At 39.7% G+C, this 16,940-nt stretch overlaps 1 protein-coding gene across 1 annotated transcript in view; it reads right to left on the bottom strand.

Moving 5' to 3' along the window:
- SYNPR (synaptoporin) overlaps positions 1-16,940 on the bottom strand; it is a 303,047-nt gene that overhangs the window by 130,801 nt on the left and 155,306 nt on the right. The window contains exon 5 of the mRNA XM_042781950.1: positions 1,396-1,594. Within this exon, the coding sequence (XP_042637884.1) occupies positions 1,396-1,594 (199 nt within the window). The remainder of the gene's footprint in view (positions 1-1,395; positions 1,595-16,940) is intronic.

The raw sequence follows: 16,940 nt of genomic DNA, 5'->3' as shown, positions 1-16,940 counted from the left end.
ACAGAGCAAATTCACTCTCCACACAGCAGTTTACATATACTTTGTCTCATGTCATTGACCACAGTTTACCACAATGCAACAGCTCCCCTCCCACTTCCTCCCCATAGTTACCTCTTCCCAGTGTCCATCCCTCCCTACATTCCTGCCCCCTGAGCTCTCTCCCTGTGCATAAGAAGCCCTTCTTTCTCCCATGATTGTTCTCTCCAAGGAGTCTATCTACTTGAGGTAAATGTTCAACTCATATGCCTGTCTTTTGTTTGGCTGGAAACCACAGGTGTAGGTTCAATTCCAGACCTGAAGGGCAACTAGGGGCCATAGTCTCAGTGGTTCCACCAGGCTCTATCGGACCAGCAAACCTGGTCCCCACCTAAAAAAGATTTTTTATTTGTACAGTGGGAATAGGTAATTAAGAAAAAAAACCAGCAAGATATTTACAGGAAGATAAATTTTAGGCAAATGTACACATGAAGGGTGAGAAATTTTCAATTTATTTCCTTAAAATTATCCATGGCCATGTACCTCTTGGAGAACTTTAGGAACCCCTAAGTCACCAAGAAGGAGCTTGGGTGGTATAGTGGTTAAGGCATTTGGATGCTAACCAAAAGGTCAGTAGTTTGAATCTCCCAGCTGCTCTGCAGAAGAAAGATGGGGCAGTCTGCTTCCATAAAGATTTATAGTCCTGAAACCCAGTGGGGGTCACTATGAGTTAGAATCAACTTGATAGCACTGACTTTGGTTTTTTTTTGGTAAGTTTCCATGACTCAGAATCAACTCGATGGCAACTAACATCAACAGGTGTATATACATGTCCATGTTAGGATATGCTGGGCTATATAGGTTTCACCCATGACATAACCTGAAACACTATATAAGAGGAAAAAAAGTCTAAGAGGAGAGAGGGAAAAGAAAAAATAAAAAGGAGAAGAGAAGGAGGAAGAAGGAAGGGAGAGAAGGAGGCAGGAAGGAAGGAAAAGGTATAGATCTCCACCTTCAAACTAAACAGCCCAGTCTATCACATACCAAGGGAATCATGTATTTCAAATAAGCACAAATCACATTAGCTAAGTAACTAATGAGAAAAATGGTTGACCACCTCCATGATGCTAAACTAAACCAATCTGCAGAAAACTTCACTACTCTTTCCTTGATCTCATGTGATTCCCAGTCATTTAGTTTAGAGACTTTCCAGTGAGTCTTGTGATACTTTTCCAACACAGTGGCACAAGAATGACAGACATCACGTTTTTGTTATAGATCCAAGAGATTTAGATGAAAAACAATTTGATTACCTTTAAAATACCAGCCTAAGGGCTCACTTAACTCCAAAGCCCTTCGAGCATTAAGGAAAGAAATGAAAAGGGATAGAAATAGTTATTTCAAAAGAAAGCCACTTACGATGAGTGGGCCCCGGTTGTTCTCCCGGTACTTGTTCTGGAAGAAAATGTAAACGACAGTGGCGGCCAAGGAGTAGAGGAAGGCGAAGACGGCAACAGTGACGAAGAATTCTGCTGAAGATGAGAAGTCACCAATCAAGGCCAGCTTCTGCCGTTCCTTTCCCTCGCAGGTAGGCACTTCAAAAGTCACCTGGTGCAACCTAAATCCAAATATTTCAGAAGACATTCTTTACTATGCTATCGAGAAGAAATTCGATGCCATCTGTCTACATCTTCTAAAGCAAAGTGAGATGTGATTTGGGGGTTTTATGGCATGACTAAGTGACAACTTCATTAAAAACCTTATAGAGATTATAGCTACATATATGGAAATAAATATTGTAGTCAAATATTATTCAGTTGGGTTACATAATAGCTAGACACTGAAAAAAAGGGATAGGGGAAGAAAAGAGAACATGAAATGATTATAAATTAGAGCACAGTATGCTTAAATCACATTGTGCTTGGAATAAAACTCCACCAGTTCCTTAACATGAGAGACGAGGCCTTACTCATATGCCCCTATCTCTATCTCCAGCCTCTTCCCTTATCACTCTCACTTCCATCACCTCATTCCAACCATGTTGGCCTACATCCTGTTTCTTACTTATGCCAAACATAGTCCTGCCTTAGGGTCTTGTCACTGACTGTTTGTTCCCTCTTCCTCAATCACTCCACCCTCTGATACCTTCCATGGTTAGCTCCTTCTTCACATCCAATTGTCCCCTCAATTGTCATCTCTTGGGGGAGACATTTCTTGGCTATTAATCTAAAGTAGCTACTTTCTTTTAGACATTTTCTATCATATCATTCTCTTTAATGTCATTCACAGCACTCACCACCAGCCCAAAGAGTCTTGGTAATGTATTAGATGACTCCCCGCCTGACCCCCTTTCCATACTACACCTTTAGTAATGAACTCTTCATCCTTGTGGGACCTTGGCTTTCTTTCTATGTATCCTGAATGCCTGACACTTGTTATGTACTCAGTATATAGTATTTGAATACATGGATTAACATTCCTGATTCTCCAAGATGAGTGGTAGGTCCGCATTTGATTGAGCTTTGGAACTTCTCTCTTATAGAGTAAGGTCTACAAGGGCAGCAACCTGGCGAATTATATTGTTTGATAGACAAAAAGATGATGTTTAGGCAATATTGTCTGCTCAGTAGATGACACTTAAGGAAGATGTGTTATAATCATAACAGTAACTAATGTGAAGTAGAACTAAGGAGTGAAGCGTAATTTAATATGCTAACCAAAGTTTTCTTCTTCAGAAATGACTATGTTGTTCCTTGAAGGTTAAGGAATCACTTGAAAACAGACTTGAGACCTATTCATGTCAATAAAGAACCACTTAGAAAACTATCTACAAAAATAACAATGATTTTACAACCATTGATGAACCTTGTAAATTTCCAAATTTTGCACAGGAAGTCATTTACTTACTAAGGAAAACTGGATTCCTTTAAAAAAGATTCATTGTACACACCTTCTTGGAATTAAAATAATAACAGCAATGATAAAACAACAAAAAATAGTAGCAACTGACATATAGGAGCATTTCTTTTGTGTCAGACTTTGTGTTAAGTGTTTTATGTGCACTATTGAATGTATTGCTCAAGACACAGTATGACATAGGATTTCATTGCCCCCTCCCTTCACAGATGAGGACACAGAGTTTGTTGTTGTTGTGTTCTTATGTGCCGTCGAGTTGGATCTGACTCATAGCGACCCCTCCTTGGGTTTCCGAGGCAGTATCACTACGGAAGTAGATTGCCCCATCTTCCTTCCGAGGAGAATTTGTGTGTCAGACTTTGTGTTAAGTGTTTTATGTGCATTATTGAATGTACTGCTCAAGACATAATATGACATAGGTATTTTGATTGCCCCCTCCCTTCACAGGACACAGAGTTTAGAAAGATTAATTTGTCTTAAACCACATAACTAGTAAATACTGGGCCATGGATTTAATTCCTCACCTGATGCCGGGGTCTAATTTATTTTTTAAACATGTACATCGACCTGCTCTTATTACACAATGAGAATATTAACCAGGATGAATGTTTTTCAAAGTGAAGCCCATGGATGCCTGGCATCACAATCACTCAAACAGATAAACTCACTGCTGTTGAGTCGTTTCTGACTCATAGCGACCCCTTCTTGGGTTTCTGAGGCAGTATCACTACAGAAGTAGATTGCCCAACCTTCTTTCCAAGGAGTGGCTGGTGGGTTTAAACCACCAGCCTTCTGGTTAGTAGTCAAATGCCTTAGGTACTATGGCACCAGAGCTCTCCATAATCATTGGGGACCTTGATTTTTTTAAAGAGGCTACTCTAGGGCCCTTTCCTGGACTTAGAATCCCTGGGTGGTGCAAATGGTTAGTACGTTTGACTGCTAATCAAAAGGTTGGAGGTTAGAGTGCATCTGAAGGCACCTCAGAATAAAGGGATGGAGCTATCCTTTGGAAACTCAATCACTGAAAACCATATGGAGCACACGTGGGACCACAGCGAATCAGAATCCACTCTTTGGCAACTAATTGTTCTTGTTTTTATTATGGACCTACTAATTAAACTCCCTAGGGGTGTGGCCTCATTGGTACCGAAAGAGGAAAAGCCCATTCTCCCTAAGTTCCTTGTCAACAACACATTCTTTCTTTTTTTTTTTTTTTTATTATCTCACCTGAAAGAGAACAGTTTACATAGTCCATTTGGTTTTGCTTGCGGATACTGAGCCTCACTCACAAAAGAGTAAGAGGAGAGAGAGGAAAAAAAGAAAAAATGAGGAAGAGTAGAGAAGGAGGAAGAAGGGAAGGAGGGAAGGAGGAAGGGAGGAAGGAAAAGGTGTAGATCTCCAAATTCAAGTTAAACAGCAGAGTCTATCACATACCAAGGGAATCATGTATTTCAAATAAGCACAAGTCACATTGGCTAAACAATTATGAGAGACTGGTGCATATACTCTCAGAGCTGAGGAGGCTAGAAGCATGAATTCAGGATGCTAGCTCTAGGGGAAGGCTTTTTCTCTCTGTTAGTTCTGGAGGAAGGGTCTAGTCTCTTTTAGTTTCTGCTCCTGGGCAATCTTCACATGGCTTGGCATGTACTTCCCATATTTCTGCTTCTCTTGTTTGCGTGTTTCATCTCTTTTATATCTCAAAAGTGAATGATTTATGACACACCCTACACTAATCCTGTTTCATTAATATAACAAAGACAACCCATTCCCACAGGTATGTTGTTGTTGTTGTTTTGTGCCGTGGAGTCAGATCTGACCCATAGCGACCCCTCCTTGGGTTTCTGAGGCAGTATCACTAAGGAAGTAGATTTCCCCACAGGTATAGAAGTTAGGATTTACAACATATACTTCTGGGGACAAAATTCCATCTAGAAAAGTATACAACCTAAATAAAATTTATGAAAATAGAAGCATTGGTCATGGTTAAATTATAGAGCCCCTTTCTTCCTTTGCCAGAGACATTAAAATATGTTTCTCAACAGTGTGGGAGCTCTGGTGGCATAGTGCCTAAGGCATTTGACTGCTAACCAGAAGGCTGGCAGTTCAAACCCACCAGCCACTCCTTGGAAGGAAGATTGGGCAATCTACTCCTGTAGTGATATCACCTTGGAAACCCAAGGAGGAGTCACTATGAGTCAGATCCAACTTGACAGCAGTGAGTTTGGTTTTTGGTTTTCAACAGTGTAGTCCGTGGGACTGCTGAGAAAATAGATTTAAAAACTCATCATGCTAATTATTCTGATATAGGTGATGCTCAGATAAAGTATACATTTTTGTGATTTTTTAAAATGTGTCACTCATTTAACTTATTTTTAACAGCACCCAATACAGATCACACAATGGCTAGATGCTAGAGACAGAGAAGGGACAAAGTAGAGATAGGACAGTCCCTTCCTATGTAGAACTTAGAGTTTAGGGGGGAGAGGTGGAATATTTTTGAGAGGAGTATTAAACTAATTTAGGGGGAGGTGGTCAATGTAAGATTATCAATGAAAGTCAATTTTAAGCTACAGCTTACAAGAGTAGAAATCACCTAGCTTAAAAGGTAGGAACAAAAGCACAATAAGCTATCACTTCACACACAACAGCATGGCTATATTAAAAAAAAGACAAGTAATAACAAGAGTTATCAAGAATGTAGAGGAATTACAACTCTCATACACAGCTGGTGGGACTCTTAAACAGTATAGCTACCTTGGAAAACAATCTGTCAGTTCATCAAACATTAAGCATAGGGTTACCCTATGAACCAGCAACACCACTCCTACATATATACCCAAGTGAAATGAAAACATATGTCCACATCCAAGTTTGTCCATGAATGTTCATAGTAGCATTATTTACAATAGCAAAAAGGTAGAAACAACCCAAGTGTCCTTCAACCGATGAATAGATCCATAGAGTGTGATACAGCTAGCCATATAAGGGAGTATTAGTCAACAATAAAAAAGAATGAAGTATTGATTCATATAGTACCGTATGGATGAACCCTTAAAACATAATTGAAAGAAGCCAATCACAAAGGACCACAAATTACATGATTCCACTTATATGAAATGCCCAGAATAAGCAAAGCCATAGAGTAGTGGGGAGATTTGAGATGATTGCTAAGTGATGTATGGTTCCTTTTTGGAGTAATGAAAATATTCTAAAATTGATTGTGGCAATGTATGCACAATCCAGTGACTATACTAAAATGTGAATATACTGACATGATTGTACACTTTAAATGGGTGAATTGTATGGTTTGTGAACTGTTAAAAAGTGCTAAGAAAGAACACAGACCAAGACCCTGCATGAGCAAGGAGCACGGCAGATTGGGGGGGGGGCAGTTATGAGATACGGCTTGTGAAACTGGAGCACATTAAGTCCAGGGCGGGTAGTGCAAAATGAGATAGAGAAGGAGTCGTGGACCTCCAGTGCCAGACCTTGGGGACACGGTTAAGAATTGGGTTTTATCTTAAGTCAGAGTTTGTAAAAATTTTCTAATACACCATATAAAAGGAAAACATCAGGAAGAACCATATCACCTGTGACAACTATTTAGTACCATGTATGCTCACATCCCAGGTGCCAGGACGCACCTCAGGATCTTCCATATTTCTAACACATCATCCCCATCACCTGACATGCACAGATTTTGTCTACCACCTTTGTGTGGTGGTGGCTGGAAGGAAGGGGGAAAATAAAACAATCATTTATTGCTATGCAACCAATTGAATATCAACATTTTCCTCATTGCTAACTTGTCGTGTCTACTTATAGGAATTGTTCATTGTGCTTATCAGCACAAGGCCAAATAATTCACTAAATAATCTATGTTTATCAATACCAATCATCTATAGTGCAGCATTTAGCCCACCAGCCATTCTGGCCTCAAATTAGGAGAAAGAGAGGGAAGTGAAATTCTAATCTAGTGCCTTTTCCATAGGTAGGGGTGGGAGATAATTTACCAAGAAAGAGTATGTTGGTTTCTAATAGTGTGAATATAGTAATTCATGTCATGAACTATTTCAAACACTCTATGATGATACTCATTAGTAAACTATATATTTCTATTAACATGGATTCTTTTAAGCAAAAAGCAGTTACATTTACATATGTATAGGTTCATAAACACAAATTTTTTTGAAGGGGAGCAATTTTATAGTCAGCATGTATTTAGCAGCTGTAATAACTTTGGAAGCAAACACCATTCATTTAGAACTCAGATGAGGAAAAACACTGTTCTGTGTAGATAGAGCATGTCAGTTGATGTGTGAATGGAATCTGGGAGCTAACTGAGCTCACTTCTATTCTTTTGAGGACGTGGTCAGAGAGCAATTGCTGAGGCTGCAAAAAAAAAAAAAAATATAGCAAATCCAATTTGTTGATTTCAAATGTATAATTTCCTTCTTGGCTGCCTGACCTGTTGTTGTTGTTGTTACGTGCCGTCAATGAAAGCCAATTTCATTGGGCTTTCCTGTATTGTGTCGATCAGTGAAAGGTCTCCATTTGGTGGTTTTTAAAATTTCCACTACTTAAATGGTGTTTAAAACATTTTATATCTGCTTTTAAAGAATCATCTGAGATCAAACTGACAATGGCAACTCAAAAGGTTGGATGGCAAGCTTAGAGGTGGTGAGATAAGAGTGGTAGAATAATTTGGAAAAGGATAGTAAGCACAGTTACACAACTTGAAGAATGTAATCAATGTCACTGAATTGTACATGAAGAAATTGCTGAAATGGTGTCACTTTTGGTGTGTATAATCTCACCAAAATAAAAATTAACCAACCAACAAACATTTTACTGGTGCTTCAGTTAAACTAAAGGCACTGCTAACTGCCTACAGTTTTTAGTTCTCTTTATTTATGTGGCCTGGAAAAATATTAAATGTAGCTATGCCTTCAGGCAGGAGCTCTGGTAGCATAGTGGCTAAAGCACTTGACTGCTAACCAGAAGGCTGGCGGTTCAAACCCACCAGCCACTCCTCGGAAGGAGGTTGGGCAATCCTACTTCCGTAGTGATACTGCCTCGGAAACCCAAGGAGGGGTCGCTATGAGTCAGGGCTGACTCGACGGCACATAACAACAACAACAACAACATGCCTTCAGGGAATTGGAGACAGGCAAGTCAATGTTGCTTTATCAACAAAGTATAATAACCTCGATCACCACCTACTTGTATCTCATTTAATGCTCATCACAACTTTCTTAGGTAAGTACTATTACCATTTTACAGAGGAAGAAACAGGCTTAGAGACAGTAGTGAGCTTGTCCATGGTCATGTGTCTGGCATGGCACAGATGACCCTCAAATGTAAACAGGTTAGGAGGAACACACACAACTACTGCACATCTCTGTGTGTCTGCTTGAAAAGTCACAGCATCTTAGATTTCCAGCAGAATGCTTGTATAAAAATGACCAGTCCAGATTTTCCATGCAATCTAATCAAACAGCAGACCTAAACAAATAGTTTACATAAAGCAAGTTTCTAATTTTGGTTCTGTTATACTACCTTAAACTAAGTATGTGAATACAAGGTACTCAGAGATGATGGGGTTGAATCCCTGCTGACTGACCAGTACAAAGTCATTAAGTGCTTCCTGGTTTCCAAATTTTGTCCTGGGTTATTCTAACATTTGCCTCAGAAGCAAGCAGAGGGCAAATGAACCTGACTACAGCAAGTACTGAAATTGTTTCATCACAACGTGGTCCCTTATAGAAAGTGACACATTCTGTAAAGTACAGTACAGATTCATCGTAGGTCGCAACATATGATCATGGCCACCTGGTACTAACACTTTTGGAATTATCAACAGTTTCTTTCTCCAGGTGTGGAAAAAATAGGCTAAATTTCCTAGCAATATATCTGGGGGGTGGCTCAGTGCAAGATGGTAATAACATGTTCCAAGGACCATGATCTGGCCCAGGAGCCACTGTGGGACTTACGGAGGGTGATGGGGAGCTAGCTATTGTCACTCTCTTTGTGAAAGCTGCAATTAAAGTGGCTGAGATCAGAGGGCAACTGGTGAATTGTGATGCTGAGCATGTTTCCTCTTTACTTGATCATATTCTGTAGCCTGTTTCAATCCTATTTTTTTAAAACCTAGTTGACAGAAATTTTAATCCTCTTGTCCCATTTTTTTCCTCTCTCTTCTAAATTTGAAATATTGACTTTTGTCTGGTTTTAATTCACTTTTAAATTGACTTTTCTTTTGTTAGCCATGTGCTTGTGTGTGTAAGTATGCTCGTCTGTGCATTTACACACACACACACTCCTACTTGCTTTATATTATTTATATGATTCACAATTTTGTTGTTGCTAGTTGCTATTATTTGCCCTCAACTCATGGTGTCCCCAGACACAATGGAATGAAACACAGCCCCATCCCTATGCTTGGTTGCAGATTGGACCATTGTGTTCTGCTGGGTTTTCAATGGCTGATTTTCAGAACTATATTTGCCAGCCTTTTCTTCCTTGTCCTTCTTAGTCTGGAAGCTCCACTAACACCTGTCCACCATCATAGGAACATGGAATCCTCTGCTGCCAGGTGCACCTGGGAATTGAACATAGGTCTTCTACATGGAAGGTGAGTTTTTTTTTTTTTTTTAATTTTTATTGTGATTTGGGTGAGTTTACAGAGCATCATCTTCTATATAGCAGTTCACATATACTTTGTCTCACAACATTGACTGCAATCTCCCACAATGTAACAGCTTTCCTCCCACTTCCTCCCCATCACCACGTTTCCCTGTGTCCTGCCCTCCCATGCACTCCCTGCCCCCAAGGTGTCTCACTGTGCATACACAGGCCTTCTATTCTTCACTGTTCCTTCCTTCATGCCCTGTCATCCACTTAAAAAAATAAAGAAAAAAATCTCACTGCTATAGAGTTCATTCTGACTCATAGTGACCCCCCCCCCAACTGGGTTTCCAAGGCAGCAAATCTTATACTAAGTAGATCATCCCACCTTCCTTCCATGGACTAGCTGGAGGATTTCAACCACCAACCTTCTGGTTGGCAGTCAAATGCCTTAGGCACCGTACCACCAGAGCCATCCACTACTCATGAGAATTCAAGATGGGAAGACCACGAGGTTTGGGGAATGGGTGGAAAGATGATGTAGGAAATTGAAAACAGCTTCAAACCAGTTCAAACTGGTTCAGTCATGGTCCATGAAGTGAAATTGGAATAGACATGAATTTTAAAAATTTGGGTGAACTGGAATCCTAACCTGAATGGGAAAAAATTACAGGTTTAAAACCTGGAATGGGAGATTTGGTAGAGGCATAGTGAGTGCTTTCTGATGCCTGATGTGTGAGGCTGGATTATTGCCAGGACTCTGGAGAGTATACACATGCAAAGTAGTGCGTCTGGCCAGGGTTTTTGATTCAGCCAGTCCAGAGATTCGGCTGCTATGTAACACATATGCTGCCCTTGCTTTCTAAGAGGAAGATTAAATTTCTAACAAGGCTTTGATACATAATTTTTCCAGTTTTGGTTAGCATTCTGGTTCACCCACATTTAAAAAATTCAGACACTTCAGTGTCTCTTCTTTGACAATGACTGAGCCCGAATGAACTAGTTCAAAGCCCTGGTTGGAAAGGACAAGGCCTGTGTGTGTGTCACTTCACTATGATTTTTTATTACACCTACAGCATAGGGCTTGGTGATATTATTTCTGAAGACAATAGCGATTCCACTTCTATTGCTACTGGCTGCCGTTCACTGACATATACAGAGCACGTACTAGGCCAGGCATAATGTCAAGTTCTTTCAAATATTATCTCACTCAAATCTGAAAAATTAATGAAGTAGATACTATCACCTTTATTTTAGGAGAAATTGAGGTGCAGGAATGGTTAAGTGACTTGTTGAAGTAAAAGACTTAAAATAGTCAGTTTGATGCCAAAGCCTTTACTCTTAGCTTCCCTTATGAACAAATAAAAGAAATAATGCTATCAATTGCATAAAGACTTCTTGCACTACTGTTAGCTTTTCTGATGATCTTCTTGTAGCCAAATCTTTCCCCTTTCCACTTGCAGCCATTTTTCAACAGGCAAATGATCATGACCATTTATTTCATGGCTTCCCTGGTTTATGGTTGATTTCAAACTGGGACTAAAGACTCATATGTTGATTGCAGCAAGATTTTCCTTCATGCCACCAACACCTTACTGGGCACATTTTTACACTGGTCAAAATCTGGGGAGAGAGGGTGACTTCCAAGTCTCAGGTCTTAGAACTATTTAGGGTAGAAAAGGCAGAAGAGCTCAGGGTGGGGATTGAGAACAGGTCTTAGAATTATGGCCATTAAGGTTGGGCAATGCTACTTCTGTAGTGATACTGCCTCAGAAACCCAAGGAGGGGTCGCTATGAGTCGGGTTTGACTCGACGGCACATAACAACAACAACAACAACATGGTGAGGCTGAGGGAAGCCTCTAGCAATTGGACTCAGATTGCTGAAGCTGGAAAAATTTGAAGTCTTCAGGTCTGCAAGGAGAATGTGAGTTTATCTGAGATGCAGGACTCACTGACTGGAGGATACTTGGATTGCTTATGTTCATAATAATGGCAATTACTAGGCTCTGTGCAACATCAAAGCAAGAAAACTTATGTATATATAATCCAGCACACAAAGAGCCTCAAGAATTCTAATAATGCTCCTTGTTCCTAGGAAGATCAGTGGACACTGAGAAGGTACCTACTTTCCCTTCTGCCAGACCCAAAAGACCTCCAGCTTTCATATCTTCAGGAAATGGACTTGTTTAGGCAGACAGAATCATTTTTCCAGACATTTCTATCTTAACTTTGGTTGAGAAAAAACAACTTCATCTCCTAGGCTTGCAAAAAGAGTGTGCATTCACTAAACATTTTTTCTTTTTCAAAAATGAAAAAAAAAAAGAAACTAAATGAAAAATAAAATTCCGTGCTCTGTTGTCAAACATAATTGTGGCATTTTCTCCCCTGTTGGGCTATGCATTTAAAATATCAAAGTTTATTGTCTTCATAGAGTACTTTCTGTTATTTTTTGTCTTCTTCACCTTACCATTAGAGATGATTTTTTTTTTTTAAAGAAGACTGATAATAAATATTAAGCAGAGGGAATTGAGCTATAGATTGAAAAAACAATCAAGCTTACTGCAAACAATGCTCTTTTCTCTACAATTAATTGTCCTCCTACACATGGAGAAAGGCTGGAAAATTACTGCTTCATCACCCCTAACAAATCCTAGCATGTGGCGCCCATCTTGATGTGCCAGAAAGATACTTTCCCAATTTACTGAAAGTGTATTATGTTGTAAAGAAGGATTTTTTTTTTTTTTTTCAAATTTCATGCCCCACATAGGTTACTGTTTGTGCAGGTAGACATTTCATTATGAAAATATAAACTCCAAGGTGATTAACAAGGAATGATTGCTTAGTGGTTAACACATTCAGCTGCTAACCAAAAAGGTCAGCAGTTTGAACCGACCTGCTGCTCTGTGGGAGAGAAAAAGAGGCAGTCTGCTGCTGTAAAGATTTCCAGCCTTAGAAATCCTATGGGGCAGTTCTACTCTGTCCTATAAGGTCACTATGAGTAGGAACTGACTTGATGGCAGTGGGTTTGGCAGCTGATAAAGGCCAGGGCATGAGTTGGCATGGAACTGAAAGAAGGAAAATTCTATAAATTCTATTAAACCTATATATATAATGGCTTACAGAGACATTCTGCTGTGCTCACTAAGCTATGATTTATTAATCTAGTTTCTTCAAATAGAATTTTGAGTCATAAAGAATGTAAACTGCCTCTACATTGTCAAATTAAAATAGATAATGAGGTCATTATCTGGATATTTCAGGGAAAAATCCCCACACCCTTATGTATCTTCTCTCAACTGTAGCACTCTACTCAAGTAAATTAAAACACCAAAAAAGCTCCAGAGATATTTTTAAAAATCTTAAGTGTTCAGCTAATAACTAGAAATTCATGCACTGTATTTGTATAATTTGAAAACATTTCATGAATAAATAATTTAAAGGATTAGACTAAAAGGTATTTATACTATTAAAACACCAACAAGCAGCATGGGAGAGGGTAGCAAAAATCTGTCTAATCTGAACTTTTATTTAGAATTTAGGTCAAATTGATTCATTATTAGTTCAATCAAAACATGCTGTTAATAAAACTTCAATCAATACTGAAATATTGAAAAGAAGAAAAATGTTCCTTGTAATTCCATTTTTCTGTTAAAGACTTGTAAAACTTCAGAACAGGTTCTTTAACTTGCTGTTTTTATCAAATAATATGGCTAATACATCTTATTTTTCTTTAAATTTCAACACTTTTTTTAAAGGCAGTTCTAGGTTTATAGAAAAAATTGCACATAAATTACAGAGAGGTCTCATATGGCGCCTCTCTCCTCTCACATGATTTGCCTATTATTAACATCGTGCTGGAGTCCCTGGGTAGTACAAATGGTTTAAGCTCTGGGCTACTAACCAAAAAGTTACAAGTTCAAATCCACCCAGAGATGCTTCAAAAGAAAGGCCTGTCAATCTGCTTCTGAAAGGTCCTGGTCATGAAAATTCTATGGAGTACAGTTCTACTTTGCAACATATGGGGTCTCCATGAGTTGGAATACCCCCTGCCATTGAGCTGATTTAACTCATAGCTACCATATAAGACAGAGTATAACTGCCCCATAGGGTTTCCAAGGCTGTAAATCTTTATGGAAGCAGTCTGTCTCATCTTTCTCCAAAACAGCAGCTGGCAGGTTCGAACCTCCAACCTTTTAGTTAGCAGTCACATGCTTTAACCACTAAGCCATGAGAGCTGTTTTGATTTGGAATAGGTTTTTTTTTTTTTTTTGTATTGGTGTGCTACATTTGTTATAATTGTTGAACCAGTATGGATAGATAATTACTTATTGACTAGAATCTGTAGCTTACATTAGAATTCACCCTGTGCTGTACAGATAAAATGTGGTTTTTAAAGTATATATAATTTTTAAGTAATTTGATTTGTATTGTCAAAAGCCCCTGCTAAATGACTTATTTGCATTTCCATAAAGAGTGTGTGAGTGCTGTCTCTCCCTCAATTTTTTTCTTATTGAAAATTCTCTGGACACAAAGTAGAGAGAATCATACGATGGACTCTACCTGTTTCCCAGCATCAACAACCATCATCTCAGAGGTGGCCAGTCTTATTCTTTCTCAACCCTGCTGCAGAGCAAATCTAGATCTCCTATAATTTCATCTGTAAATATTTCAGCATGTATTTCTGAAAGGTAAGATCTCTTCAAACAAGACGTAACATGGTTCCGTTAAATTGATGATGTATCTTCTTATATCACCAATGTTCAAATTTTCCTTATGGTCTCATGCATTTGTTAGGGTGGTTTATTTGAAATAGATTTCAAAGAAGTTACCCTACTGCATTTCACCGATATGTTGTTTTGTTGTTGTTAGGTGCCTTTGATTTGGCTCCAACTCATAGCACCGTCATGTACAATAGAACAAGACACTGCCCGGTCCTGTGCAATCCTCAGAATCCTTGCTATACTTGAGACTATCATTGCAGCCACTGTGTCAATCCATCTTGTTGAGAGGCTTCCCTTTTTCGCTAATCCTCTACTTTGCCAAACATAACATCCTTCTCCAGGGACTGGTCCCTTCTGACAACATGACCAAAATAGGTGAAATGAAGTCTAGCCATTCTTGCTTCCAAGTAGCATTCTGGCTGTACTTCCTCCAGGACAGATCTACTTGTTCTTCTGGCAGTCCACAGTATTTTCAGTATTCTTTGCCAACACCACAATTCAAAGGCATCAACTCCTGTTTGGTCTTCTTTATTCTCCAGCTTTCCTTTGGACCTCTCTTAAACTACAGGTTCTCCTGACTCTCACCCCACTACTTTTTTTCTTTGTTGCAATGAATCTGTGGAAGGAATCACATTCTGGAGAAACCTCTCATTTCTCATAAGCTTCAGATTCAAGGGTATGCTCCACAGTTTTAGGTGGAAGATTACAGGAGACAGAGAGGTATGTTGTGAAGAGCAGCAATTCCCAGAGTTTGAAATTTCTTGGATAAGCATGATTTCCAGGAGAATTTTGGGATCAGCAGAGAATTACCACCATCACCACAACCTCCCCCCACTTTTCCCAAAATTTAGCCAGGTGAGTTCATTCAAAATGAAAACTAACATTAAAGACAGTAATTATCAGGGGAAGATGGCATCCTACTAACAGATCATGTGCTAGGACCCTCTATCAATAGAGATTTTGAGACACTAGGTAAAGCACATGCAAATAATGATACTGGAGTTCTGAGCAGCTAATGAGAAGATAAAGTATTAGATCCAGTGAAGGTGCTGAAAAGGAGCAGGTTAAGTAACTGGGAAAACAAAAACTCACCCAGCTAGTAGAGATGAAGAGAAGTCATTGGAAATACAAAGGAGGTCAAGTGCTTAAACCACTAAGCCATCAGAAAAAAAAAAAAAAAAATCATGGAGCCCACAGGCACTAAAACTCAGAATAGTCACACCAGTAGTTTTTCAAGGTAAGCTGGGGCTGTGGGGATGAAGATAGTACTGGGAAACAGAACCGGGCACCCTTAGCTTAAGCTGCTGCAGAGTCTGGAAGGGAGCAGGGGAAAAGGAAGAGAAACTCCCTCTGACTAAACAGAACCCCAAATGGGACACCCTGCAGTGGGCTTGAGTTCAGCTCTTAGCAAACCTTCATAACACAGAGTGGAACCTGGGATTTTGTGACTTGTGGGTCTGCAAAGAGAAGGGTGGCCTTTTGTTCTTTGGGATGGCTGGCAGGTTTGAACAGCAGGACTTTGATTGACAGCTGGGTGCCATCAGCAGCAGACTACTCCAGATGGAGCCAGGGGCTGCAGTTGTTCTTTCTCCATCTGCATAGCTGACTGAGCTCTGGTAGTATAGTGCCTAAGGCATTTGACTGCTAACCAGAAGGTTGGCGGTTCAAACCCACCAGTCACTCTTCGGAAGGAAGGTTGGGCAATCTACTTCCATAGTGATAGTGCCTTGGAAACCCAAGGAAGGGTCACTATGAGTCAGATATGACTTGATGGCAGTGGGTTTGGTGTTTTGGAAGCAAAGAAAACAGCCTCTGGCTTTCTCTACTGGAGATTCACTTCTTGTACTGATCCCCTTTCTCCTGTCTGGGTGCTCCAGTGAGTGAGCAGTCTGCCACAGCAGCCAGTTCCCAGGGCCACTGGCTGAACATAACTGGAGGGACCCCTCCTCAAGTACCTGATCCTTCCTTTATATTTTCTACTATCCTCTTGCCCAATTTTTCTTCCTTTATACCTGGGCATATATACCTTTATTCCTTTATACTCCACTGCTCCTTGTTTTCTTTCATTTTTGCCAAAATTTCATCCCTCTTACCCACTCACTTTTGCTTTCTCTTTTTTCTTATATTCCTTCCCCTTATTTCTTGTCATCTATTTTTGTTCTACCTTTTCACCTCTCATTAGGCAATCTATTTCTGTAGTGATACTACCTTGGAAACCCAATGAGGGGTTGCTATCAGTCAGATCTGACTCGATGGCAGTGAGTATTCATCTCCTTAGGTTTTTTTTCCCCTCTGCCTTGTTCAATGGGAGGAACTTATTAACCCTCCACTAGTCAGCAGTAGCTACTGCACTGACCACCTCACCCAACAGACAAGTAACACCAATAGCTCCTGCATCACATGATCAAAGACAGACAGTGGACAACACCCGCTCATCTCAACTGCAAATCGTCTTCATGACAAACAGAGACTGGCACCCACATCCCCACCAATGACTGCACCAACACAGAGAAAGCTGGAGAGTGACCTGGTATAGCTGAGTTTAACAACCGAAGAATTACACTTGCTTTACACTTCCAGATATAGTAAAACATAAAACCTGGGTGAGACAAATCAGTACATAACTAGCAAATAAAGACAACAACTTCAAAACATCTAGGAAACAACAGAAAACTTTAATGCAAAAAACAAACAACAA

The sequence above is a fragment of the Orycteropus afer genome, unplaced genomic scaffold (genome assembly GCF_000298275.1).
Source record: "Orycteropus afer afer isolate SDZICR_OR568_19922 unplaced genomic scaffold, OryAfe1.0 scaffold00201, whole genome shotgun sequence".
Classification (NCBI taxonomy): domain Eukaryota; kingdom Metazoa; phylum Chordata; class Mammalia; order Tubulidentata; family Orycteropodidae; genus Orycteropus; species Orycteropus afer.
Note: the sequence above shows the minus strand (reverse complement) of the source record. Positions and strands in the feature narration are given on the sequence as shown.